Source organism: Brassica oleracea, chromosome C3 (assembly GCF_000695525.1).
Source record: "Brassica oleracea var. oleracea cultivar TO1000 chromosome C3, BOL, whole genome shotgun sequence".
Taxonomy (NCBI): Eukaryota; Viridiplantae; Streptophyta; class Magnoliopsida; order Brassicales; family Brassicaceae; genus Brassica; species Brassica oleracea.
Genome location: NC_027750.1, coordinates 52,931,944 through 52,959,478, shown reverse-complemented (window position 1 = coordinate 52,959,478; position 27,535 = coordinate 52,931,944). Strand labels below are relative to the sequence as shown.

At 37.6% G+C, this 27,535-nt stretch overlaps 3 protein-coding genes and 1 non-coding gene across 4 annotated transcripts; 1 reads left to right on the top strand and 3 right to left on the bottom strand.

The window, feature by feature from the left end:
- Positions 1 to 2,322: 2,322 nt before the first annotated feature.
- Positions 2,323 to 2,395, bottom strand: TRNAE-CUC. Its single transcript has one exon. It is a non-coding gene; the product is annotated as a tRNA-Glu (tRNA).
- Positions 2,396 to 3,715: 1,320 nt separating this feature from the next.
- LOC106334713 (ABC transporter C family member 1) lies at positions 3,716 to 13,487 on the bottom strand. Its single transcript, XM_013773049.1, has 27 exons — positions 13,265 to 13,487; positions 12,421 to 12,843; positions 12,158 to 12,336; positions 12,025 to 12,064; positions 11,758 to 11,914; positions 11,267 to 11,381; positions 11,098 to 11,178; positions 10,805 to 10,829; positions 10,639 to 10,695; positions 10,399 to 10,464; positions 9,951 to 10,025; positions 9,735 to 9,842; positions 9,428 to 9,562; positions 9,172 to 9,278; positions 8,989 to 9,082; positions 8,734 to 8,901; positions 8,500 to 8,640; positions 8,194 to 8,394; positions 7,964 to 8,062; positions 7,691 to 7,843; positions 7,197 to 7,579; positions 6,936 to 7,116; positions 6,256 to 6,579; positions 5,294 to 6,050; positions 5,109 to 5,230; positions 4,067 to 4,742; positions 3,716 to 3,975 (listed from the first exon to the last, which is right to left on the bottom strand). The coding sequence occupies exons 2-27, from the start codon at positions 12,748 to 12,750 to the stop codon at positions 3,878 to 3,880; spliced, it is 4,872 nt and encodes a 1,623-aa protein (XP_013628503.1). The 5' UTR covers positions 12,751 to 12,843; positions 13,265 to 13,487; the 3' UTR covers positions 3,716 to 3,877.
- Positions 13,488 to 20,563: 7,076 nt separating this feature from the next.
- Positions 20,564 to 21,122, bottom strand: LOC106334254 (F-box protein At2g35280-like). Its single transcript, XM_013772555.1, has one exon. It carries the CDS (start codon positions 21,038 to 21,040, stop codon positions 20,564 to 20,566), a length of 477 nt encoding a protein of 158 aa, XP_013628009.1. The 5' UTR covers positions 21,041 to 21,122.
- A 4,718-nt stretch (positions 21,123 to 25,840) lies between these two features.
- Positions 25,841 to 26,680, top strand: LOC106330913. Its single transcript, XM_013769302.1, has one exon. The coding sequence runs from the start codon at positions 25,841 to 25,843 to the stop codon at positions 26,678 to 26,680; it is 840 nt and encodes a 279-aa protein (XP_013624756.1).
- The last annotated feature ends 855 nt before the right edge of the window (positions 26,681 to 27,535 follow it).

Genomic DNA, 27,535 nt, shown 5'->3' with positions numbered 1-27,535 from the left:
GGATATTTTCCGGTTCCTACATTTACTATCCGAACCGAACCGAACCCGAAACTATCCGAACCGAACCGAACCGAAAATAGGTCAAGTACTAAATGGATCCTCTAGCCCCTATCCGAACTACCCGAAACCCGAAATACCCGAACCGAACCGAACCGATACCCGAAATGCCCAGGCCTATTATGTACAAATAAAAAAATTATTATCAAACATCTATATTATACAATTATATATTTTGCTCTATATGTAAATTACAAAACATAAAAAAATATACATGTGATTTTAAAATGAACACAAGTTAAATCAAACATCCGCGCGGGGGCGCGGATCAAGTTTTAGTATATATTATTAAAACTGAAGTACGTTTTGGTACCGTTTGAAAACGTAGATATTAGTAAAAATGAGAATTATTTGGAAACATAGATATCAATATAAAAAGTATAGTGTATTTTTATATTTCACTCAGTTTAACAATTTCATTAATTATATTACCTTAACAATACATCACATCATTGATTATATTACCATAATAATAATAGTGCTGATGTTTATATATTAGTTAATCAACATTAACTTTGTGCCAATTATAAAATCAAAAATGTAAAAATAACTGGGTTTTGCATATGGTTAAACGTTCGGTTTAATTTGTTTTACTAAAACCATTTTTTTAATTTTATTTTGAATCGGTGGAAATTGCGTAGCCAAAAACATAATTTAAAGACATGTTTTTGTGAAAATAATAAAAATGTATTACATTTATTGTCACTTAATTTTTCGCTCCATATAATTATTTTACTAAATAAAAAAATCTTTTTATTTCACTTAATTTAGCCAAACACATAGAAAAAGTTTTTTTTATTAGTCAATAAAATACGTTAGGCATGAACATTTGCTATCCATTTAGGTACGAGTTGTTCTTTTCGGATATCGTTTTTGTTTTGTTTTGAAATTAGGTCATGCTTGAATTATATTATAAATTTATGTGTGAGTTTTGAGTTGAGTCATTCTGGGTCTGGATGGGTTCGGTTCAGATGTATAGAAACCTAAAAATATCTAAATAACAAATGTATCATAAACTAATTCAGATATTTGTACCAAAAATAACTATATTATCTGATTTGGTCCATGTCTTTTTTTTTTTTTTGTCAACAACATTACATACTCATATAGACACTGTAAACCACCCCGGGGGATATTGTCCATGTGGACGACGAAAGACGGCTGTGTTCTGGCACTGCGTGCTAGTTTATCCGCCTTTGTATTTTGCGTCCTTGGTACGTGTAATACTAATTATAAAAAATAAATATCAATGTATAAAAATGTAAAAACTAATAGGTGCGCGAATCATTCTCTAGTATTCTTTTAACAAAGTTGATTTTATATCATTCAAAACATTACCACCCAGTCTTTTACTTATTTATCTAAATTTTAGAATAGTTAAAATTTTATTTAAAACTCCGTGTAAATTTGTTTGGCAAAGTATATATACACACAAAGAAAATTAAGAAAGGATGAAAAGTAAAGAAAAATATGCATGCAAGTTGCATGATGCAACTATTGTTTTATTTTATTTTTTGGACAAAATGCAACTAGTGTTCTTATTTACACAAAAATAGTGTTCTTATTCCATATTTCCAGCAAAAAAAACTAGTGTTCTTATTTCTTAGGATTCTTGAAATCTTTAATTCAGGTGCTTCTATATTTATTTGATTTTTCATTTCTTTATGCTCATTGTCCACACCAAAAAGCTCGTTGGCTTTTACATGCGCTCATGTTCCTGCTTTTTTTCGCACTACACTCGCCCCCACACAGCTACATACACAAGTCAACCCCAGTTCTTTAAAATCCAAATTCTTTGTCAACAAAACGAAAAATCTATATACCTCTACTCTGACATAACTTTAAATGTACGGATAAGTTTTTAGATGGAGTGAAATCGGGATTTTAATTTGAACGTTTGTAGTTGTGTATAAATGCGAAGGCATTACTACGTGTTCTATTTATTATGGAATGTAAAAGTAAACTGCATGATGATAAATGACCTCGCGTTCTACACACAACAAAAGTTGTGAAAAAGAAACGATTTACAAAGTCCGAACAAAATCATTAATAGATGTTGCATACGTTTGCTTGCCTTTTAGACAAAGGCGTGAAAGTCCATTAAGCCACACATGGGAAACAAACTCACTACACGCCTCGGCTTTCGCAAACGTCACGCTTTTTACGTCAAATACTTTAATTTTTGGCTAAAGCGAGGAGCCAAAGATGAAGTAAAAAGTAAAAACCAATAAATGAAACAAACTTGCCACGTGATAGCCAAAAAATCTCCGATGCCGGTATTCGAACCCGGGCCTCTCGGGTGAGAGCCGAGTATCCTGATCAGCTAGACTACAACGGATTTGTGATTGTTAGTCTAAATGAAACGATAATCGAAACATCTTAAAGAAGTCACTTGTACATATTGATAGCAATTCTTGTGGACTATCATATTCCAAAACCTAAAATTTGTTTGTAATATATAATCTCTGGTAAGTCACGTAAGGTCATCAGATAACTCTCCCAACATTACCAAAACAAGTGATGTCTTACCTTCTATACTACCTACAATGGCAACCAAGCTTCCACCTGTTATCTCCAAATTGATATTTGGCTTTATTTTCTAGGAAATATATATTAACCTTAGAGCATCTCCAAAGGACACTCTATAACTTCAAATATGAAGTTTTTTGCTTTTCAAAAATAAACTTCAAAACTTCAAAGCTTCAAAGTTTTGAGGAGTGAAACTCTATATTTGAAATTTGTATTTGTATTTTGGTCCCTACAATTACACATCATAGTTTGAATCAGTGGAGTTCCAATGGATAAACAGAGAAGGAAATAGAGTTGCAGACAAACTGGCGAAAAGTGATATACTTAATCATAGTACATTTTGCTTTCATCATTTTGTCCCAAACACAATTACTATGCTTTTGCATAATGACTATGTAATTTCCAATTGAAATAATAAATCAGACGTTATAAAAAAAAATATATATATATCACAGCAACACTAATAATCATGTAAGTTTGATTCGGAACCTTCAAAATTTCCAAATATTGTCAAAAAAATTTTGTGTAATTGAAGATGGTTGTTGTTGCTGTTGTTGTTGTTGTTGATGATGTCTTTTCGTACAATTCTTTCTTGTTCATATTGAATATATTCACGAGTATTAATATCATCGATAAAAGCTAGTATTTTAGCAATATCTTATGTTTCTCTTTTACTTTCTTGTTCTGATCTAATGTATTTACAAGTATTAATATTTAAACAATTTTTATCTCTAATCTACAAATTAAATATGAGGAGAACTATTTTTACTTCGAAATGCACTAGTAGATCATATATGCACGAAAATCACTTTGTGGAATAATATGATATTTTGCTTGAAGTTTAATATTAATTAAGTTATTTTGTTTAAAATTTTATATTTTAATATAAAATTTTATTAATTAATATTTTTGTAATATGTTTATTTATGTGCTAGTTATTTACAAAATTTTTATAAATTCAAATTAGTTATGACAAATATAAGGACTATATTATAAAATACAAATAGTTTTGAAGTTAAGTTTGAAGTTTTGCTTTTGGAGAAGAACACATTTAAACTTCAAATATAGAGTTTTAGAAACTTCAAAATAGAATTCCTTTTTGGAGATGCTCTTATAAAAAGTTATGTACTGTAGATCTTAGAAACTTGACTAAATTAAATTGATTTTTTTCGCTGTGTGTACATAATTGGATTTAAATTGGACATACTGTTCCGTGTACTACAAGAAACAAAGAAAAGACAAGTTCATCAAATGAGACCTTTAGGTCAACTAATGTAAAGCCTTTCTTCCTCTACATCTCAACGTTGTCCCAGTCAAACGATCTCCCCTCTAAGTTGTAATCCGGGTGTTGCATTCGGTTCTTCGCCAATCTGCTCATCACCGCAAGCCCTGAAAGTGTATATACACACAAAACCTTCAATCAATAAAACTTCAAAGATTTCTCTATGAAGTAGCAGGGAGATGTTCACAGCAACGTTACCTTCAATCATTTTGTAAAGAGATGGCCACCAACGCTCTCTAGAGATATCATTTCGAGTAAGAGACTCTTCAATCTCTTTATCATGTTTCCCTTCGAGAACACTGCGTAGAGTAACCACAGCGTCTTTCGTTCTCTTCAAAACGCTGTTATCATCTTCGATTTCGAGGCTTTGAAGGTCGTTGTGAGATGAAGTGAGGCTCACAGCCAAAGCAAACTGAGCAGCCGCAGCCCAACGAGAAGACGCTCGCCATTTTCTCTGTCCTTCTAAAGGTTGCGATGAATCATCACCATTAGCATCTCTGTTACGTTTGTTTTCAAGCACTATACTACGCAAGTACTCAGCATTCGCAGCTCCTGTGCTCTGAACCATCTTCGAGAACGAAGATTCTCCGTTTGAAAGAAGATTCTCCGGAGTACTGAACTCCTGAACTTTTCCAGAATCAAGAACGAGGACTTTATCACAGTCGATGATGGTATTGAGACGATGAGCGATGATTAGCATTGTGCATGACTTGAACTCTTCTCGGATGGTCTTTTGGATGAGAACATCGGTTCTAACATCAACAGCAGCCGTTGCTTCATCAAGGACAAGTATCTTAGATCTTCGCAACAATGCACGTGCAAGACTCAACAACTGTCTCTGTCCAACACTGAAGTTCTCTCCAGCCTCAGATACCTGACCAAAAAGACTTTGAGTTACTCTAATAAACACAAGAGACTTTCAAGAGAGTAAAATATTAAAGCAATATTCTAAAAATCGGTCTAGGTGGCAAATCAGTTATAGGTGAAATGATTTTCTTAAATTCTGATTTATGCGATTCAAATGTTTAAACCGTTATGAATCGGTTAAAATTGGTCTAAATTGATATAAATTAGTCTAAATCTGTTTAATCAAGCAATAATGTTAGTGCAAATCCATAAATTTGTCTAATTGTTTTTTGTATATCTTATTTATATAATTCATCAAAAAATTTATAATTAGACACAAAAAAACTAAAATATCTAATAATTCTTTTATTGAAGATTGAGTTAAACTAAGTACCTCAGCATCAAGACCAAGAGGGTTTCTCCGGATAGTATCTTTCAAGTGTGCTCTCTCAAGAGATTCCCAAAGATCAGCGTCATTATGTTCACCAAACGGGTCAAGATTGAATCTCACAGTACCTAGATAACAAAAAGACACATCAGTTATTGACTTAGGAGAAAAAACAAGTACCAGAAGCATACCTGAGAAAAGCACAGGGGCTTGAGGTATGATTCCAAGAACTTTACGTAGATCCATCAGTCCAAACTTGCCAATGTCGCATTCATCGATCAAGATCCTTCCCTTCTCCACCTCCACGATCCGGAACAAGGCATTCAAGAGGCTTGACTTCCCAGCGCCTGTCCTTCCAACGATTCCCACTTTATCCATCGGAGAAATGAAGAAGGAAACCCCATGAAGCACAGGAGGTAACTCAGGCCGGTAACGAAGAACAACATCTTCAAACTTTATAGAACCAGATGATGGCCATCCAGGAGGTGGACGGTTGTTCTCAATAACCAACGGAGCCTCTGATGGTAACTCTATATAGTTTCCAACACGCTCGACCGAGTTCAAACTGTTCTCAGCTAGACTCGCGAGTCTAAGCACAGCTGTCAAGGAGCTGGTGATACTCAAAGCGTAACTGAGTAGCAAACCCATCGTAGATGCAAACGCTTGTTGATTCTCTGCTTTACCATTCTGCATGACGGCTAATGAAGCAGTCAACCAAACCATGAGACCTCCAAGAAATTCCAAACGGATTCCCAGCCAACGGTTTGCACCCATGTTTACGAGAGTGAATCTGATGTTATTATCCATTGATTTTCCGTTTATTTCAGCCATCCGGTCGTATGCTTTATAAGCACGGATACTTGATAAACCATTCAACGCCTCTCCAAATTGAGCGTAAACGGGAGATCTTGAAACGGAATCCATACGTTTAATTTCACGAGATGTGTTCTACAATAAGGAAAAAATTGGTTTAGCACACAACACTAATCAGTAGTGTTTCTAAAGATCGGTCTAGGCGGCGCCTAGTCAGCAAATCGGACCTAACAATATTTTAAAATGTTGGTCTAGACGCTCAAGAAATCAGTCTAGGCGCTCGGCTAATCAATAATCCAACATTGCTAATCAGTATTGCGTTTAGAAGGTGGTATGTTACCTGGTAGTAGAGATAAGCTCCATAAAACGCGACCAAGAGAGGCATGATGGCCCAAAGGGACAGTGTGCTGACAATGCCGATTAAGATAACAGTTGAAAGAAGCTGTGCGATTGAACCCATGAACATGTTAACAAAGACTGCAACCGTTCTATCAATATCACCCGTATCTTTTGCGAATCGATTGATTATACGTCCTAATGGATTGGTTTGAAAGAAGACCATTGGAGCTCTTAGTATGGAACCAAGCATAGCATCATGCATCTTCTTAGCTGCATAAAGACTGACCATTATCAACCAATATGAATTGGTCAACGTCACAAATACCTGAAACCAAGAAAAAATAAGTATATATGTTAAGTAATACTCCCTATGTTTCAAAAAAGATGTTTGCTTTAGAGTTTTCATACATATTAAAAACAAAAATCTTAAATTTTTTTGATGATAAATACATTATTTTCGTGTTTAAATACTTCTAATAACTTTTAACCAATCAAAATTCAATAAAAACAATTAATTTCTATGAAATTTACATATTATCATTATTATCTAATAAAATGCACTGGAAATGTGTTAAAAATAATCTTTTTGAAACACTTTTTTTCTTTCTAAAACATGGATTAGTTAGAAACAGAGGGAGTATATTGTTACAGAGTCAATCATTTACCAAATGCAACTCATACCTGTCCAAAGGAAAGAACCGCATAGATAATATTGTAGAAGAGGGGTCCATGACTCTTTGGAGTTCCTGCATCAGTCCACTCACTCAACCAAGTGCTGCTTGACACTCGAAACACTTGAGTCAAGACGTAGCATACAAGGAGCATCATCACCACCCATCCACCTCCAAGTGCATCCCGGTACCTGGAACATGGTAGTAACACCTCAATAGTCATTACAATGACCTTCAACAACACAATAAAACAAAAACAAAAATTTCTTACCTCTTCAGGACTTTCCAACTCACAACTCCAGTTTCACGTTCTTCACGCTTAACGAGCACAGAGGTTCCTTCTTTGGATTTTTTTGTCTCCTTTCCATCCTTCTGCAGATTATTAGTGTTGCCGTTCTCAACTGGTTTTACAGACGTTTGATCTGCTTCTGCTTCTACATTTGCTTCAGAATATTCTTCAACTTTGCCAGCATTTTCCATTAATCTTTGGAATAATGGGCCACTATGGGAAAGCTCTTCGTATGTTCCTTCCTCCTTCACTGTTCCCTCATGGACAAGTAGAATCTTATCCACTTGTGATAGGAAGTGGAGCTGGTTTGTAACAAGAACTCTCGTTTTGTTCCCTAGTTCTCGTTTTATGCATTTCTCAAAAACCTATAACAGAAAGTTTCAAAGATCAGAAAACAAAACGCTGGGCTCCAAGATTTGCAAAACTGACAGAAAACAAAGTATAGTGCTATCCAAAAGAGCCAATGGCTAGGTTACCTGTTGACCAACATGCGCATCAAGGGCACTCAATGGATCATCTAATATACACACATCTGAATTTGAGTAGACCGCTCTAGCCATAGAGACCCTCTGCTTTTGTCCCCCACTTATGTTAACACCTCTTTCTCCAATCTCCGTGAGATCACCACCCTATCAATCAAGAGACAGAAGAGGAAACAAACTTTAGATACCTGAGAACTAGTAAAGAGAAGTCTATGCTACCAAAAGAACCGATGCAATTCAGTTTTAAAGTCGGTTAACAAAACTTACAGGAAGTAACTCAAGGTCATGCCTCAGTGCAGTCACATCAATCACCCTTTCATACTTTTCTTGGTCAAAAGGAGAACCAAACAATATATTGTCACGTACCTACACAATGTAAATTACCATTCATCAGCTAATATAATACAGATACCAAACTTAATATCATGTCAAGAGGAGAATTTGAAAACATCGCATTGAGAACTATACTAAAAAAACAGAAGCATATAAGAACATACTGTTGCGTTAAAGATCCATGAAACTTGCGGAACATAAGCGACTGATCCTCTGAGAGTAACTGTCGCAACAGATAATGCTGGAAGTTCTCCAAGCATAGCAGATATCAGTGAGGTTTTTCCTTCTCCTGTACTGCCTACTACTGCAACTAGGCTGCCAATAGGTACATCCAAGTTGATGTTTGACAAGGTTGGCCTATCCGCCTGCATATGTATATTGGTTGCTCACTTTTTGTATTTGAATGACGATGTCTGATAAAATAAAGTGAAAGTGGAAAGGAACATGGGATCAAGTAGGACAAATGAGACCTTTGAATCCCAGGAGAAGCATCCGTTCCTTATTGAGATAGCTGGCTGTCCAGGTTCAATAGGAGGATTTGGTAAGAGAACTCTCTCTTCCGTCGATAACACCTCTTCCAAACGTTTTAAGGATACATTAGCATTTACTATCTACAAAAGTAAAATAAAAAGAGCAATTAGGAGCAATTATTACAAATGACGTCACACTATTGAGCACCAGAAATGAAAACATGAGGAAATAACCTGAGTTATAATGTTTGGAAGCATGAATAAAGGGAAGCGAAGCACAGAGAATAGTGAAAGGGATGTAAACGCTCTTGCAGGTGTGAGATCTCCTCCAAGCAATGAGAACACACCAAATGAAACAACAGTCACCAGAACAGGAATGCTGTTTAGTATAAACATATTGAACTGCAGAGCAAATGGAAGACCAAGAATGAGTCAGAAATGTACCACAAAAGAAAGAGGAAACTGAAATATAGCAGTCTTAAGACATACCGCTGACAGAAGTTGTGCTTTCCGGAACCAAGATAGTTCATCATCACGAACAGTTTGAACCTTAGACTGAAAACTGTTTTCCCAAGCATAGCACCTACAGTCATTTGGTTTAGTCATTGCTTCAAACTTCCAACAATGCCAAAAAAAATAAAGATCAGGTTTCAGTTTTTCAAAGTATCTTACTTCACTGTATCCATTGCGGCTAAAATCTCATTCATTAGGCCAATTCTTTTGTCAGTACGCTGCAACCCTTCTTTTGTTAACTTCTGCGTTTTGCTTATAATAACAGTCTGTTTCAACAAAAATAGAGAAAAAGGATCATTGTCATTGAACTGAAAGGCAATTGAGGAGAGAGAAGCAAAGCCAATCAGATACAGATGGGAAATAATCAGTCAAAAAAAAAAAAGAGAGCATGAGGAGTAGAAAAGCTTTTACGGACCTGTATAGGGAACATAAGGACCAGAAACAATGCGCCAATGAGCGAGGCAACACCCAATTGTTGATAGAGGAGAACCAGTGCTACAATAATACGAAATGGCGCTGACCACATGGTATGAAGTGATTGGCAAATTTGCTGTCACGGACAGAAGAAACATTAGTAATAACGGTCTATATGCTAGATGAACACTACTAACTTCAACCAAAGATTAAATAAAAACCATTGTCCAAAAGTAACTTTTTCTACAAATTGAGATCGAGAAACACACAAAATTAAAGAGGTAAAAGGCAAACCAAAGATGCATTACCTGAAGAGACTCAGCATCAGTAGTCATTAAGTTTGTTATTTTTCCTGTTTGAAACTTCTTCCGGCCCTCATTAGTTAACCTTAGCGACTTTCGGAACACAGCAGCAATCTATCAAGGAAAGAAGTCATCAGCAGAAAGAAACATTCTACACAATAAGAGAAACGGAACCAACAAAACAAAGTAGCAAAAAGGTATATTACGTGAAACTTAGCTTACCAGTGCAGATCTCAACCGATAACCAACACGCATCACATTTTGGAAATATTGAGCTTCACATAGAACCCCAAACATCTGAAAATATCAACATCAACATCAAGCGCTCAAGGAATCCCTTGGTGAAAGTCTTACCCTATACTATCTTAAATAAAACACCTTCAACATGCAAAAGTAATAAATATACAAAAGGCAACAAACTCCAAGATTAGCATCAGCTTCTAACAAACTCAAATCAGGCGAAGATTAAACCCAGTAAAACTGGTGCTAAAATCTGTATCATCTACTCTGGAGAATAGTTACATGAAGTCCTTGAAAGAGAGGATAGACCAAGAAAACAAGAGACTCTGTTTCATATCTCTTTAACGAAGATTGAGAGAATGCAACATATCCTTTGAACTCCATGCAAGAGATTAAAATAGGCTGAGGGGAAAAGAATTTTGTTGCATACCACTCCAACAAAGATTGAGATTGCATAGATGTAACCTATCCAGGCTGGTTCATTAAGTTGCATTGACTGCAGAAAGTTTTAAGACTACATTGTGAGATATCATCAGAAAATAATATCCAAAGAATTATAGGATTTTAAATCTACCAAGAACGTTACACACTAATTCTGGGCATATGAATATGGATCCATCTCAGCAATTCATGTAATTTGATAATAAGAAAGAAAGGGAAAGAAACATACCTTTAAGAGCTCATTCAGTAGAAGAGGCCCCACGAACTGTGAACAGTCATTCCCAATCTGTGATACAATTTATAGATTAAAACACATGATTAAGCAGCTCCAAACACACCATTTAGGAAATATAAGACCTCTGAAGCCACAAATATTATCAAATAAACAAAATTACCTTCCAGAACCCACCCCACCAAAACCTACAAAATGCAGAAGCAGGTTTCCATAAGACACGGTCCATAAGGATTATGGCAAGAAAGTAACAGATAATTCGACTCAAAGTACATAAAAACATACTTGAACTCACAGCCATAAGAGTTTTTACAGCTTCTAATTAATAATAATGCATATACCATTACAACCAGATGCATCGTTTTGAAAATCACACATCATGTCAAAGCTCAAACAATAAAAATCCATATTCCTAAGAGATTATCACAAATGATTACAAAGATGTTTCTCCTTTACCTTCCTCCAAGGCTGTTGTTCAGTGCCCTCAAGAGCCACGGTTTGGGCTTTTCTAGCTCCTTTTCCCAGGACCTCTGGAAGCTAAAAAGGAGATAAAAATATATATCACACAACCACGCCAGTTGTAGACAATAAGAGAACGGTTATTATTTATCAGATTAAAAAAAACCTCCTCATGAGAGTTTCAGTACGATCCCAAGTGTCCAGATTCCACACATCCTTCTCGGTGAGAGGCCGTTTCGATCCCAGAGTCATCAATGGATTCAACCATGAGAAGAAGATTCCTGTAGGGGAAAAAGATATTGGTAAGAAGGCACTTAATAGTCAAAGTTCAGCACATGTTGAAGAATCTACTATACAAAATGTTGCCAGCTTGGTCAAAGCGATGATCACTAAGCAAAGATTTTCATCTTACAGTCACAATCCAGTTCATTTCTAGGGAGAACTGGAGGATAAGGCAAAAAAAAGAAATTGAATAGACTTTCGAACAACTCATTTTGTTAAGTGTGGAAACAATATTGTTGACTACCAACTCAGCTAGGTAGCAAGTACAGATAAGAGATCAGAGATGGTGTTGTGGTGATTCTCATAATAAAAGAGAGAAGAATATACATAACCAAATCCACAGGACTGAAATGAGAAGTACGTAGAGTGACCTACTGTCAAATAAACTTGCATGCCTCTCAGGACATATCTGTTCTCCTCCAGGAAGCTCTTCATACTCATAATCCTCTGACGTTTCAGTCCGCAATGGTGTGTAACCAGGGTATGGGTCCAGATTAGGAAAATACACAAACAAGAGAGTTCCAAATGCAACCTGGATTCAAAAGCCACCAAAGACAATTGTATAATCTACAATCTAATTTAGATACAGCACATGGTTAAGAGAAGTTTGGAGAATGCAAAAAGGAGTCTCAAATTGCAAACCTGAACTGCCACCTCGCTTATGTAAATATACAATTTGAAACTGCAAACAAGATAAAACAAAAAAAAAAAGTTAAGCACATAAACTCATTTTGCCAGACCAAGGTATTAAACTTGCATAGACCATATAACCAACCTGCCATAGTACTCCTTCACTGAGAGAACAAGATTTAACAACACCATGTCTCCCACAAGAGCATAAATGACAGCAAATCTGACATACCAACGAAGTTCATGGATATATGTTTTTGTTTCAAAAACAGTCATGACCAAAGCAGAACCCCAAGCAAAAGCTTCAAGAACCAACATGAACGCCTGCCAAAGAAACCACACACACAAAAAAAAAAAAAAACTTTCAGTAAAAACATAATGAAGCAAAGCGTAGTGATGAAGACACACCTCGTAGGGAGGAAACCCAGCTCCATCCAAATCCAAGATTGAGATCCTCATGACCAATCTAAACAAAGGCTCGGCAGTACTATAAGCAGCCAGCAGAGCCAGGAAATAGTTATACCATTTAGACCTCAAGCAGAACTTATCCACTTTGAAATCCTTAGCAGTGAGCCAAACACGGTAAAGGCAGAGAATCAAAAGAACCAGATGAGAGGTGCCAAGCACGAACGAATCAATAGCACAAGGCGTGTATGCACCAAAGGCATAATCAACCATCTTCGACCACACACCATTAGGCACAGGCTTGCAGTACCAATCCAACAGCTCAAAACCCATCTTCTTCCTCCTAAAAAGATCTTTTCTGCTTCCAAAGCTGTATCAGACTCAGATCGTACACATGACAAGTTACTAACGATCTCCTATAAAAATCTGCAAGAGAAAACAAAGAAAGAGAGTGATGTTGACAGTTGATAAAGTGGACTTTTAATTATGTGATTGTGTACTCAATGAGGAACATAAAAAACAAAACAAAAAGATGTGGATGATAGTTTATACACAAATATTAGCCACACAAAAAAAAAAGGAAAAGCTTTGTAATCATTTTAGTGGAGGAAGGATTCAACTTTTTATCCCCTTCCCCTGAATCATCATCAAACAGAGACGGGCTCCATAAAGTAAGCTCCTTTCCACTAAAAAAAAGATTCTCAAACGTAAGATAAGAAACAAGATATCATCAAACAGAAGATGATAACCTCAAAGTTTCTAACCCCAGAAAAAAAAGAAATACTTTCTATGTGGCTCTACCAATGATATGAAAGAGCATTGAGGTAAACGCAGAGAAAAAGGAAACCTCGGTATTCGAAGAGACGAGGGAGAAGAGCTTTTGCTGGTGATTTGGAGGAAGCCTAATCTTATAAACACGAGAGAGAGAGAGATATTGAGATTTTGAGGAAGCAAAACGCTGCGTCACTGCTTACTGCTTGCCTATGAATATTCATATTTATACATATGTAAAGTCAAAAAGATTTTCATATTAATCATTTCATTTTTAGCTAACAACAATCACCACCTTTTCTACCACTTATTTTATTTTTTAAAAGAAACAAAGCGGGTAAATTAGCTAAATGTAATTATATCTTACAATTTAATTAAATAAATATGATCTCTTTTTTTTATTAGAGCAAATATGGAAAATTCTATTTAAAATTTTATTAGTTTATCAATGACAGCATCTTAATTTCTTTTTCTTGTCGGCTGCCCATTTCTTTAGACTAAATGTTCGTCAAGAAAGTTGTTCTTCCGAATAACGCTTCTATCTGACCGTGTCTGATCTACATGAGAGAAAATAATACTTCTGTTCTGAGCCTCTTTCGCAAGTTGGTCCCTCCGACCATTCTCGTTGTAGGAAATATGAAATAGTCTTGCGCTTTCGAAGTTTTCTGGTAGACTTCAGAAAGTATCAATCTCTGAAGTAAAAGCTATTAGGTTATGGAATTATTTTTTCTCTATTGATCACGTTAGGTATACATATATACTTAGAATACAAAGGAGATTAAGGAAAGGAAATATACAGAAGTAAAGAGAGAGACGTTAGAGCTTAATTATATGCATTCTAATATTGACTTTCCTATATCTTCTACACACCCCCACAAGACAGACGGCCAGTAGAGAGTCCGATCTTGAGCAACAGTGAGTCAAAGGCAGGACGAGGCAAAGGCTTAGTTAGGACATCGGCCAGTTGATCATGGGAGGAGACGTGAGAAACTCGTAATTTTCCAGTTTGAATGTATTGTCTCACAAAGTGATAGTCCAGAGCCAAATGTTTCATCCTAGAGTGGAAGACTGGATTTTCCGCCAAGTACGTCGCACCTTTATTATCATAGTATATTACCAGAGTTGTGGGAGATTGGATGTCGAGTTCTGTTAACAGTGATTGAACCCAGCATACTTCAGCCGTGGTAGAGGCCAGTGATCGGTACTCAGCTTCTGTTGAGGAGCGGGAAACACCAGTTTGTTTCTTTGAAGACCAGGCTATTGGGTTTCGTCCAAGGTAGACAATATATGCACCAGTAGATGTGTAGTCGTCCTTGTTGCCTGGCTAGTCCGCGTCTGTAAACGCATGTAATGTAGGCGTGTTGTGAGCATGAAGTGTAAGTCCACGCGTCATAGTACCAGCAAGATACCGAAGGATTCGCTTGACTGCATTCCAGTGTTCGGTTGTGGGCTTATGCATGTACTGCGACATCTTGTTCACTGGGAAGGAGATGTCGGGTCTGGTGAGAGAGAGATACTGAAGACTCCCAACGACTGCTCTATATTCTGTGGGATCATGAAGTGGGGTTCCAGAGAACAGTGTCAGAGGTGTGGAGGAACACATCGGAGTGGCGATCGGTTTGCAGTGCTCCATCTTTGTCGTATGAAGTAAATCTGCAATGTACCGAGTTTGAGTTAGATGCATACCATTTACTGTTTGTTGAACTTCTATTCCTAGAAAGAATGATAGATCATCTAAGTCTTTAAGAGAAAATCTTTGTGAAAGTGATTCTATGAACTTAGACACATGAGATGGACTGTTGCCAGTAACTATCAAATCATCAACATAAACAAGCATGTAAATAAAAACTCCCTATTTTCGATGCATCGGCAAGAGAGTTGATAAATTCAGCTTGCATTAGAAATTGTTTCAGCTCAGTATACCAAGCTCGGGGAGCTTGTTTAAGACCATAAATGGCTTTGCGTAATCGACAGACTGCATTCGGGTTGTCTTTGTTGATAAACCCTGGAGGTTGCACCATGTAAACTTCATCTTTCAATGTTCCTTGGAGGAAGGCATTATTAACATCAAGTTGACGGAGAGGCCAGTTGGAAGAGACTGATGTGCTTAGGACTGTTCGTATAGTTGCAGGCTTGACAACTGGACTGAAGGTGTCATGGTAATCGATTCCTGGTTTTTGAGTGAAGCCCTTCGCCACTAGTCGAGCTTTGTATTTTGCGATCGTTCCATCTGGATTTCGCTTGATCGTAAATCTCCACTTGCAACTTACAACATTAAACCGTTTATCATCAGTCAAGTTCTCAAGATCCCAAGTATGATTACCAATTTGAGCATTGTATTCGTCACTCATTGTTTTTCTCCAATGAGGACTTTTGAGAGCTTGTGCTACTGTTGTTGGTGGCGTTTCTGTGGTCTGAACAACTTTAGTGTGGAGGTTTAATTTTTGGACAGGTTTCCGGTTGCGTGTGCTCTGTCTGACCGGACGAGGTGGAGCTGGCTGAGGCTGCGCCAGTGGTGAGACTGATGTTGTTGCTGTGACCGTGGGTTCTGCAGGTGCAGGTGTTCTCAGTTGTAGATACTGAGGTTGTGGTCTCAACAGGAGCCGTTATGGTTTCTAAGCCTTCTGCTGGTGGTGTAGAATCTGTAGGAATGTTAATAACATGCAAAATCTTGACAGGAGGATAAGCCATATCGTTAGATTCATCAGTGACATCAGTCTCTATATGTGAAGATAATGAGAATGGAAAACATGTTCGTGAAAGACTACATGTCTAGATGTATAAATTCTTGATGTTGAACGATCTAAACAAAAATACGCACTTTGCGTAATGGAGTAACCCAAAAACACGCATGGTGTGGATTTCTCATCCAGTTTATGTGATGTATATGGACGAATCCATGGAAAACATAAACACCCGAAAACCTTAAGCTTATGAAAATTTGGACTGTGTCCATGAAGTGTTTGAAAAGGCATTTTGAAATCTAAAACTGACGATGGCATTCTGTTAATTAAATAAACAGTCATTGCAAACACATAGGTCCAGTAGGACCGAGGCATAGACGCATGAGACAATAGGAAAAGCCCTGTTTTGACAATATGTTGATGTCTGCGTTCTACGATGCCATTATGTTATGGCGTATGCGGTGGACTCGTCATATGAGAAATGTCATGTCTAGCTAAAAAATATCGCAATCCAATATATTCACCCCCATTATCTGTGTACAAGGTTTTGAGCTTGGTTTGAAATCGATTTTCAACAAAAGCTTTGAACCGAGTGAAAACATCAAAAACTTGCGATTTTAATTTTAAAGGATACATCCAAGTGTTTCTTGTGTAGTGATCTACAAAATAACATAATACTTGAACCCATCAATGGAGAGAATTGGAGATGTCCAGACATCTGAAAACACAACATCTAGAGGGTGAGAAGATCGAAGAGTGGAGTTTTGAAATGGTAACTTATGCATTTTATTAATCGAGCAAGTGTTGCATGGCTGAGCCATTAAAGAGTTTGACACAGTAGGTAAATCAAATTGAGAAACAACTTTTTGAAGAATAGAAAATGATGGATGTCCCAACCGGGAATGCCAATCCGACAAGGTTGTCTTCACGGCTGATGCAAATGCAAGTAAAGGTTTCGACGTTGAGGATTGTGGCCATTGGTACGTTCCATCTCTAGGTTTCCCTTCGAGACGAAGTGTCCCTGTTTCCAAGTCCCTCACCTGAAAGTACGTTGGAGTAAACGTAACCGCAACACCGTTAGCCGTACATAGTTGAAATACAGAGATTAATTTTTTCTCAAGAGCAGGAACATATAAGACTTTATTTAAAAAGAATGGACGAGTGTATGAGGGAATAGATAGGGAACTAGAATGTGATATGTATAACCCGGAGCCATCCCCAAGCAAGACACCATCGCCACCTTGGTAAGGGTTGTGGAGAGACAAGTTGGCGAGATCGGAGGTCATATGATGTGACGCGCCGGAGTCTAAGAGCCACGTTGAGGAGTCTGACATCATCGCAGGGTTAGCACTTGGGTTCCAATGCGGTATCTGAGGAGTCTGGTTCCATGAGTTGTTGTTTCGCTGTTGAGTTTGCTGTTGCGGAGCTGATGTATATCCCCTGACTATGCGAAATTCAGGACAATACTTTGCACTATGGCCTTGCGTCCCACATGCCTGACATCGCCCTAGATATGGCTTTGAGGAGCGTTGGTGATTGTTGTTGTGATTGTGGCGAGTCTGGTGATTGTTGTTCCGGGATTGTTGATTGCGCCATGGCTGATTGATGTTTTGGTTGTAGCGAGTCTCAGTCGCATGAGCTGTAATCGGAGTGATATGGGCTGTCTCACTGGTCATGATAATGGCTTCACGGTTAAGTAACCTTTCATGAATTCTGCATAAGAGATGGTTACATCACGCCCATGGATATCATCAACCTCTGGCTTGTAGTCTTCACTAAGACCTGCAAGGATTCGCTCAATGAGATCCTCATGGTCCATCGGTTTTCCCAGAAGAGAAAGATCATCTGCTTTGGATTTGATTTGCTGGAGATACTCGCTCACTATCTTCTACAAAAGCTGGCCAATCCATCGGATTAGTAATCATATCCAATAGGTCTTTGAACAGTCCTTTCGAAGTGAATTGAGGGGATCCTCGTGTGCATAATAGCAGTGGTGTAACGAAGTCATATTGTCAGAGCTGATGATGTTTTGTGGGTCGAAGTAAACGTTCAAAAATCACTTTACATGTACATCTCATTTAGGTCGGTTGATTAAGAGAAGAGCATTACATAAAATGATTTGATGATGCTCTTATTGTATCACGATTATAACGCAGACCGAGGATGATTAAACGATTATCAAAAAACTCTTTTGACTCTCATTCACTCTCCTAGTTACTAGTACTACCACTAGAAAATTAAACAAGCGATACTAGAACAACGTATTATCAATGCCTACAGTAGCTACTACTCCACTACTTGCAATTTATGAATTTAATAGTCACATACTTTTGGCTAAGTTATTGGGCGCAAAATGTTGATATTAACTAAATTCTTGCTGTTCACACGCGATGAGATGAATACAAGTACATAAATAAATCTTTTTTATTTTAGTTTCATGTCAACGATTTAATTTTTTTTTAACAATTCAAACTTAATTTATTTTGTATTTTATGGATAATTTAATTCACTTTTAGTTTATCATTTTTTTATCGTTTATTAAATAATTAAATTTAAAACAAAACTACAAACACACGTCTTGCAAATAGCTAAAGTCAAAGGTCACAGATTTACTGAATATACATTTAAAAATGATCATCTATTAATCCAACAGACCAACGACGCACTTTTGCCACACTCCCTGTTCTAAAAATCAGCCGCCTAATCGCCTAGGCGTTACGCGTTACTTTTACGCCCCAATTTATGCCAAATCGGTTTAAAAAATTGGATATCCGATTTTTTTCGCTTAGACCGTCTAAATGACCGCCTAGCCACCTAGACGACTGCCTAATCTATTTTTTTATTTTATTTTTATTTTATTTTAAATAATATTTTTATTTGTTTATTTGATCTAAAATTTTATAAATATCATTTATATTCATAATTTTGATGAAAATTACACTATATTATAGTTTATATATTCAATTTGTGTGTTTTAGACAATCTAAAACATGAAAATGTATTAATGTTATACACAATTAAAGATTAACATGTTTTATAACATAGTAAACCATCTAAAAATTCCGCTCCACATAATTTTCGATTAATCTCCGATTTTCTCTTTAGGCGATAGGTCCAACCCGACTGCCCGACTAGCGCGTTCCCGAAAAGGGACTGTACTAATGCCTTGAATGAAAACAGCGGTTAAACAAAACGCACAGCAGGATAAATCTTTTTTCACCATTTATCTTATTTTTTGATTACTAATGGTTTTAATTAAAATAATTATAAATAAGAAAAGAAGGCACAGCGGGACTGTTTTTTGTGTAAATGGCACCTTGAAACAAAAGTGAGTAATGAGATGTGTGGTTTGGTACACTGTTGTTAACTGGTATACTAAAAACTAGGGGTTGGCCGGCGCGTAATTGAGATTTTTTTCCTATTTCAAATTGGTATCATTGTGTTCTTTTATTTTGTTGTTATGAGTGAGTGTAGGCAGGGTTGTGTTTATTTTAAATATTAGATATTTTGTATGATGTTTGTATTTTAGTATTACGATAAGTACGGTGAGTTTGACTTGTGACTTAAGTAATTAGCAGAGAGTTATTTGGAAACGTTATAAACAGTCATATTTCATTGCATTCGAACTAAATATATTTTTCTCCTGGAACATGGACAACATTCAAAGTTTTTTTTGCTTTGACTAACCTCCAAAAGAAAACCAAATTTCACCTGCAAATATCACTTACCTCCAGCCTCTACCTACTTCTATCAGGTGCTTCTCGACAGAAAAATGAATAGAGTAAATGATCTAATATCGAAGATGCTATAGCTGCACATACCCTTGCGTTTTTTATTAAAATGTTTGTCATTGAAGTGAACATAAATCTTTAACGAACACCAAAAGCTGGATTCGTATGTAATGTTTTCCTTTAAAAATTTGGGAATTGTTGTATTCTATGTAGTATTTAGGACTGTATGTAGTTTTTTGTTGTTGTCGTGCTTGATTGCAATTTTCTCTCTGGAATAGAAAGGTTTTTGTTTTGTATCTTGAACTTAGTTTTACCTTTTACTCTACTGTAATTTGTTTGGTCAATGTTTAATGTGTCAAATTTCCGTTACTGTGTTAACTACAATGGAAGATGTATGAATTCGAAATGAATTTTGTATTATGTTTATGGGATCGTAAGCAAAGTTTTTGAAGCAGAGTTTGATATTTTTGGTTGGAAGAATATCTTTAACTTGTATGTTTTTTATTATAATTATTACACTTACAGAACAAAAATTATATGGCACTATCTCATTGCATGAGTTTATTTTTTCTTAATTTTGAAATTTTAATTTCTGCTTTATTTAAATTTAAAATTGGAACTAAAACCAAGCAACAGTTTAAAATTGTACAACCACACAGATCTTTTATGTAAAACCAAATGGTAGGAAGTTTTATTTCAAGCTAATAGAGAAGGTGAACGGGTTGATATTAATAAAGTCTGGTGTTACGGGTGTTCTTAATCCAGAAGGTTGTTGAAGCCCATCATCATCGTGTAGAAATCGGTGAGTAAAAAGAAGTGGAAACACTTTGAGCAGACCGTGTTCGCCGTTCCGTCTCCAGGATGGCAGTTCAGCTCTGGCCACATTTTCAGAACCGAGCTCTTATATATATCCCTCATCTGAAGAAGTGGACGTTCCAGAGCCCTCTTGAAATTTATCATTCAATCCTCAACCAACGAAATACCTTTCTCTTCCGTGAGGTCGTTGATGATTTTGATTCCTTTGTCTGTCTCGCCGATGGCCATGAGGAGAACACCAAAAATGTATCTTCCTTGTAGGTGACCACTCTTTGATGCTATGTGGATGTGATGTAGACCTAGGACTTGATTTTGAGATTGGAAGAATTGAATCATACCTTTTACAAAGTGAGCATCAATATTGTCTGCTTTAAGGTAGGCGTCCATTAATGATTCGTACTGATTGGATAGGACTGGCTTCTTAACAAAAGGCGAGAGGTTGAGATCTTTGGCAACAGAGGGGTTGTCTGGACGGAAGCTTAGGCTTCTGCATGTCAAAACCGTATTGAAGTAGTCGACGGGGGAGTTTTGGCCTACTTTCGAAACTATTAGAAGACGCATGTCTTCAGGCATGGCCTCAAGGGTCTGCATGATACTTTGTTTCGGATTGATGGAACTCATGAAAAAATCCTCTGTTTGTGTATTTTTGCTTTTGATGTTATTTTTTAGTTTTTTCGTTGCTTCTCTTTGTTTATATAGGGCCGATGATGGTGCTTCGTGTTTGTTTTCCTTAGAGAAAGTGGATTGATAGGTTTTGCAATTTTTTTTCGTATATTTATTGTAACCCATAATTGGACGGTTTAATTTTTTCCTCTGGATTATCAACATTTATGTAATTGTGTTACATGTGTGTCAATGGCTCATTCGCAACGGCCAGAAAACTTTTTATTCTTAGATTGAAAGATATTTGTTATGAATATGAATGGTTAATATTTCTCATCCATTGTAAAAGTTTTTGTTTGGTTATTTTTAGTTTTGTTTGGTAAACCTAAGATATTTTTTTATGATGTTGTTATGGTATAGAGTTTTCTATGTTTTAGTATTTCATTTTGGAAGTTCGTATTAATATTATTTTTTAGTCTTCGGATTTGTCATAGCTTGATGTGTGTGTTACGGCATTGATCACGGGTTTTAACAAAACGATGGGCCTTCCCGAAATCTCCAAAGGCCCAGACGAATCAGATAAAGCTTGCGACATCGTTTAAAGCAGGGTGACGTGTCAAAAACCCCCCCATCCTCCTTGCTGACGTGGACAGCCTGAAAAGGCAGATAGTTCAACTTTATTTATAAAGATTATTATTTTATTGTTATTATTTTTTTACAAGTTCGTTGTTATTGATTAATTAAAAATGTACAGAGAAAATATATGCAATCAACCTTTGATATTTTATGTTTTAAGTTTTAGAGAATATGAAAAATCAGATCTTATATACTTTTTTTCATTTTTTAGGTTTTAAACCAAAACCTAAATTATCTCTAAGTTATAATACATATTATAATTTATTTAGTTTTGTTTAAACACAATTGACGCAACTTTGATTGTCTTTATGCCAACAAAATATGATATATTATTTAAAAAATTACATAATAAATATTTAATAATAAAATTTTGATATTGGTGTAATTACATTTTTATTTTTAAATAACAAACTTAAATTAATTTTATTTAAAAACAACTACAGCAATTATTATTTTTAAAAATAAAATAAGTTATTGGCTATAAAATGTCATTAATAGCATATTAAATTTCATTTTCAGATAAAAAAATATTTTTTTAAATAATATATATATATATATATATATTATAACATTATATTAATATCATTGATTTTTAGTTGGGGGGGAGAGGTTTGCAAATATGACTCAAAACTTGAATTCAAATACAAAACTAACCCATGTATTTTTTGGAACTTTGACTTGCCTCTTTCATCCCCAAAGTTCAGATTATTCACGAAAATGCCATCACTTTTTTTTTTTGAAAATGCATATTTTACTCTATCACTCTCATCTTCCTCAAGTATTCACAATATTGTCATTGCCATCAATACACCAACCACCAAGAACAACCAATTTGAAGCTCTTAATGCTCCTAAATCTCGATTTACACTTTTTCTTTCTCAATTCTTATGAACTAAAAACAACATCTCTTCCACTTTCTCTCCATATTCATCCATAAAAACCCAAGATTTTGATTCTAAATTTTTTATGGTTCATATAGCCATTGAAGCTTACGATTCTGGGTGGATCACTTTTGTTTGAGATTCTGGGTGCTTGGAGAATACTTATGTGTGCTAAACAAGTTATCTCACTGGTTGAAACTATGAAATCAGTTTTTTTTCCCAGATCTGTTCGTCCAGACGACTTACCTGTAAGTCGTTTGGCTGTAGACGACTTACATGGAAGTCTTCTGGTCAATTCAGAGGTTAGTTTTGCAATTAACTTTTAAATGTGTTTTTATAGACGACTAACATGGAAGGCATCCATCTTTGTTTGTAAAAAAAAAAATTGAGACGACTTGTCTAGGGTAAACGGGTTAGTTTTGCATTTGACCGGATTGTGTCAGAAATTTGACTATTCCTGGACGACTTACACGTAAGTCGTCCAGTAGAAAATTAAAAAATCAAAATTTTGTTATACCTAGACGACTTCCATGTAAGTCGTCTAAGGTTAGTTTTGCAATTATAAAAATAAAACAAAAAAATTATTTTTTTCTAGACGACTTACACAGAAGTCAACCATCCGACGACTTACTTTGAAGTCGTCCATGATTTTACTCCGAGATTCTGGTCAAACCGATCCGCAACGAGTCGGTCGCTACGTAGCGACCGATCCGCAATCGTGTCGGCCGTTACGTAGCGACCGACCAAGCCATTCGTTTGGTCGCTACGTAGCGACCGATCCAACGCGGACCCGGTCGCTACATACCGGCCGAACTGTCTCGGACATCGATCAACGGGTACGATCCAAATCCGTGCATTATCGTCTGTTCCTCAATGCTAGCCCCCATTTACCGCGGTCATATCATTTCTCACTCCCATCGATCGGAGTTATCATTTAAACTTTACGATAAAAATCGCGGAAAGTTCATTCTTATCGATAAAAATCGTGATAAACGTTCTGAATCGATAATCATGAAAATCAGGAAAAATAGAATATCTCTATTTTCGAGTTATGACGGCTTAAGGACAGGAAGAGAAAAGTCAAACCGACCTTGGAGGGAGTATATAAGGAGTCCTAGCCGAGAGGCACAAAGTGAGAACCTTTTCAGATCAAACTTAGCACTTAGAGCAATTTTAGGCAATTTTAGGCAATTTTCTGTTTTTGTTATTCGAGATGCGACTCAATTAGGTCTTGTTGTCTTAGGGTTTTAGAACTAGGAATCTCGCCGACAGCTCTCGTAACCCATGCTCTTACCTTGTTGTAACGCTCAAACGCGGATTCGGAATAAGATATATTTTGCTCTCTTTTTTATTTCTTATTTTTCTCGTCATTATTTCGTGTTCTGATTGCTTGGCGTGTGGTTTAGCAGATATCCGGAACCTCTGGGAAATTAGGATTTTCCTAACTTTCCTAATTTAAATGGAAATCGACAGTGCGAATTTCAGTTCCCACAGTTTGGCGCTAGAAGGAGGGGGGTACAAATCAATCTTACTCTTAGCCACAACACGCTTGACCAGACATGTCAACTGACAACACGAATAACATGCAGACTCCTCTCAACGGAGGAAGCAACGACGATCAAAACACTCCAGTAGCAGCCGTGTCTGCGGCCAACGCAGCGATGCTCGAGGAGTTCAAAAAGATGTTCTCTGCCTACGAAAAGAGGCCAGAAAAACAGGACAAGCTCGTGGGCACCTTGACAAAACAGCTCAAAACCTTAACGGCAAGAACCCATGCAGTCCTCCCTCACGGATCTACGAAAATCCGCGGAAGAAAACTCAACTTCGCAACGCCACTCGGTAGGCCTGGAACATCGCAGGAATGTCCTTCGGGTCAAGATCCCAGTGAAACATCCCCTGCTGAGAAACGAAACTCTAAACATCCTCTATCCCCCACAAAGGACACAGAGGTCGATGAAGTCGAGCATGTTCACTTGGATCCCAGCGACGTTTCCAACGATACGGAAGAAGACGCTGACGTACATCCAAGGAGAACCATAAGCCGATCGGCTCGGGAAGACTCTCCGTTTGATAAACTAATGATGGAAGAGGAGGAAAACATCTACTGGGTCGAACAGGAAGAGTTAGCCGAAAAACAAACCGAGATCACTCGCAGCAAACACCGACAAGCTCGGAAATATACTGGCGAAAAATCGAACATTCGCGACCTTCGCGATTACATAACTAAAACTGCAGCAGAAGTAAGGGCCATGAAATCTCAGATCCATCATGCTACCAGCGCCGTCCCAGAAATCGATAGATTACTCGAGGGAGCTCAAAAAACACCTTTAATGACCCGAGAAAAATCAAAGTACCAAAATACGATGGTATTGCTGATCCTAAAGTGCACCTTCAAGCCTTCCATATCACGATGGGAAGGGCCAGACTGAAGGAGAGGGAAAAGGACGCCGGTTACTGCTGTCTGTTCGTCAAAAATCTGATAGGAGCGGCGCTCGAATGGTTCGCACGCCTTAAGCGAAACTCCATCGGATGTTTCCGCCAGCTCACATTGGAATGTCTCAAACAGTATTCTATGTTCATAGATAGAGAAACGTCTGATGTCTATCTCTGGAGTCTATCCCAGAGAGAGGAGGTACCTCTCCGCGAGTTCATAAGCCGATTCAAGCTGGTAATGTCAAGGGTTAGCGGAATAAGCGACAAGGTGGCCATAGACGCACTCAGAAAAATGCTCTGGTACAAGTCGAAATTCAGAAAATGGATAACCCTCGACAAACGGTGAACGATCCAGGACGCCCTTCACAAGGCAACAGACTACATCATAATTGAAGAAGAAATGAAAGTTTTGTCGCAAAAACATAAGCCGACAAAAACGTCCTCGAAAGATGCAAACCAAAGGACCAAAAAGAAAAACTCTCGTAACGACAAATACGTCCATCACGAGGGGGAAGAGCTTCAAGGCGCGCATAACTATGCAATCAACTCAGAACAAGGCAAAACCTCGGGTAATACGTGGAGTCGCAATCCATGATACGACGAAAACACCTTCTTCGAATTCCACCAGACCCAAGGGCACTCAACGACCAATTACAAAGTATTGGGAGCGAGGCTGGCCGCAAAGCTACTAGCCGGAGAGCTCTTCGAAGTAACCAGCATTAAAGATCTCATCCTTGAGACCGATCGTCCTCCAAAGACCGACAAAAATCCACACGCAGAAAATTCTCCTCGGAGAAGTCAAGCGGGGGATAAACGCGGAAGGAGATCGAACGACTAAGGAAACAATAACAATCGTCGCAGAGTGAACATGATCATTGGAGGATCACAGTACTGCAATGACACAATCTCGGCCATCAAGGCTTACCAGCGAAAAGCCGAGTCACGTGAAAATTGGCCTACATGGTCTCCTCCCCGAGATGGTCAAAGCGACTCGATAACTTTCACTGAAAAGGAAGCTAGTGGAATCGATCAACCCCACTGCGATCCGCTCGTCATAGATCTCGTCATACGAGATCTGGAGGTCTCAAGAGTCCTCATCGACGCGGGGAGGACGGTTAATGTTATCTTCTGCGATACTCTCAAGAGGATGAACATCGAACTCGGGGAATTTACCCCAACACCGAAACCATTGACGAGTTTTTCAGGCAAAACGTCAATGACTCTCAGATCGATCCAGCTACCGGTCATGGCCAAGGAAGTTACCAAGATCGTCAACTTCGCGGTGGTCGATCATCCCACCATCTATAACATGATCATGGGAACCCCATTGCTGAACGCCATGAAAGCCGTTTCGTCTACATACCACATGGGCATCAAATTCCCGACCCAGAGCGGGGTCGCAGCCATCTGGGGTTGTCAGAAACAGTCGCGACTTTGCTTTCTCGCAGAGCATAAGTTAAGACAAATCACAACTACCTCGATGGCAACTCGCAAACGCACGAAGCTAACTCAGCCCTCGGCCAAAAACACTTCGAAGAAAGACGAACCGATATCGTCTGCTGAAGCAAACACCTTAGATATCGGAACTCAGTCTGATTCCGAAGTCAACGCTACCACTCAACCGGAAAAGAAAAACCCGGACAAAGATATCAACCCTGCCACAGTCGCGAAGATTAAGGCGGTCAACACAGCACCAACAGTCGAGTGAAAACACTCGCGGCATGAAATAGAACTACGAGATGGCTCGTCGAGAGACGAGTTCAGCTATCCCCCTCTCCAAAAAGGAGGGGGGAGTGGGTACGTATACTCGTATACTCCCACGTTTTAAAACATGCATTATTGTACTCGAGTTTTTAAAACTTTTACTACAAGACACATATTATGAACTCTTACGCTTCAGCTACGCAATAATCTCGACAAACATTAAATTCTTGTCAACAGCCATATTTTGTCCGAATCGAAAAACCATTCAGAACTTAAAACGAACGCATAGTCTTCGAAATAACAGCGAGACGTCGCCAAAGTTAGAATCGAAACTATACGAATAACTGTCCAAACGCGACAATAAAATTTCAACGAATATTTGCATCCTGCTCGTCGACTGGCCCCGACGAACACATCAGCCATCTTAAACAAATGCACCCTGATCATTCTGATCCTCAAATATCCGACACAAGGATAAAAGCGCGCTATATAAAAAATCTGAAATTTTGGTCAAGCACTTACAGTTTGCTTAAAATTTGTATCTGGAGAGATGCTCGATTCATACCATACAAGTCGTATAAGCCGAGAACCTATCGCGGACTTTAAATCGGTACGAATCAGGTTGAAATCGCAACAGAAAAATCGATAGCCGGCTAGTCACCGCATAAACCTTAAAACCGAAAGTAAACCTAGGTCTTGCCCTAAACCCAACACACTGGTCTCTAACATCTCAAGACATGATACCTAAAAAGTGATACGAGATCTTAAAACATGTCTCTCCGTCCATATCTTGACGTTCATGAAAACTTCGTAAAAAATAAATAAACGATTTTTACAAAAATTCACATCTCGAACGAAC

Bases quoted from the DNA above. Each gene is read 5' to 3' on its own strand.
- LOC106334713 (XM_013773049.1), bottom strand. From the start codon at position 12,750: ATGGGTTTTGAGCTGTTGGATTGGTACTGCAAGCCTGTGCCTAATGGT. The intron at 9,563-9,734 runs GTAATGCATCTT...TGTCCGTGACAG, and splicing joins CTGATGCTGAGTCTCTTCAG to CAAATTTGCCAATCACTTCA. The intron at 3,976-4,066 runs GTAACGTTGCTG...ATACACTTTCAG, and splicing joins TCTTTACAAAATGATTGAAG to GGCTTGCGGTGATGAGCAGA.
- LOC106334254 (XM_013772555.1), bottom strand. From the start codon at position 21,040: ATGAGTTCCATCAATCCGAAACAAAGTATCATGCAGACCCTTGAGGCC.
- LOC106330913 (XM_013769302.1), top strand. From the start codon at position 25,841: ATGATCATTGGAGGATCACAGTACTGCAATGACACAATCTCGGCCATC.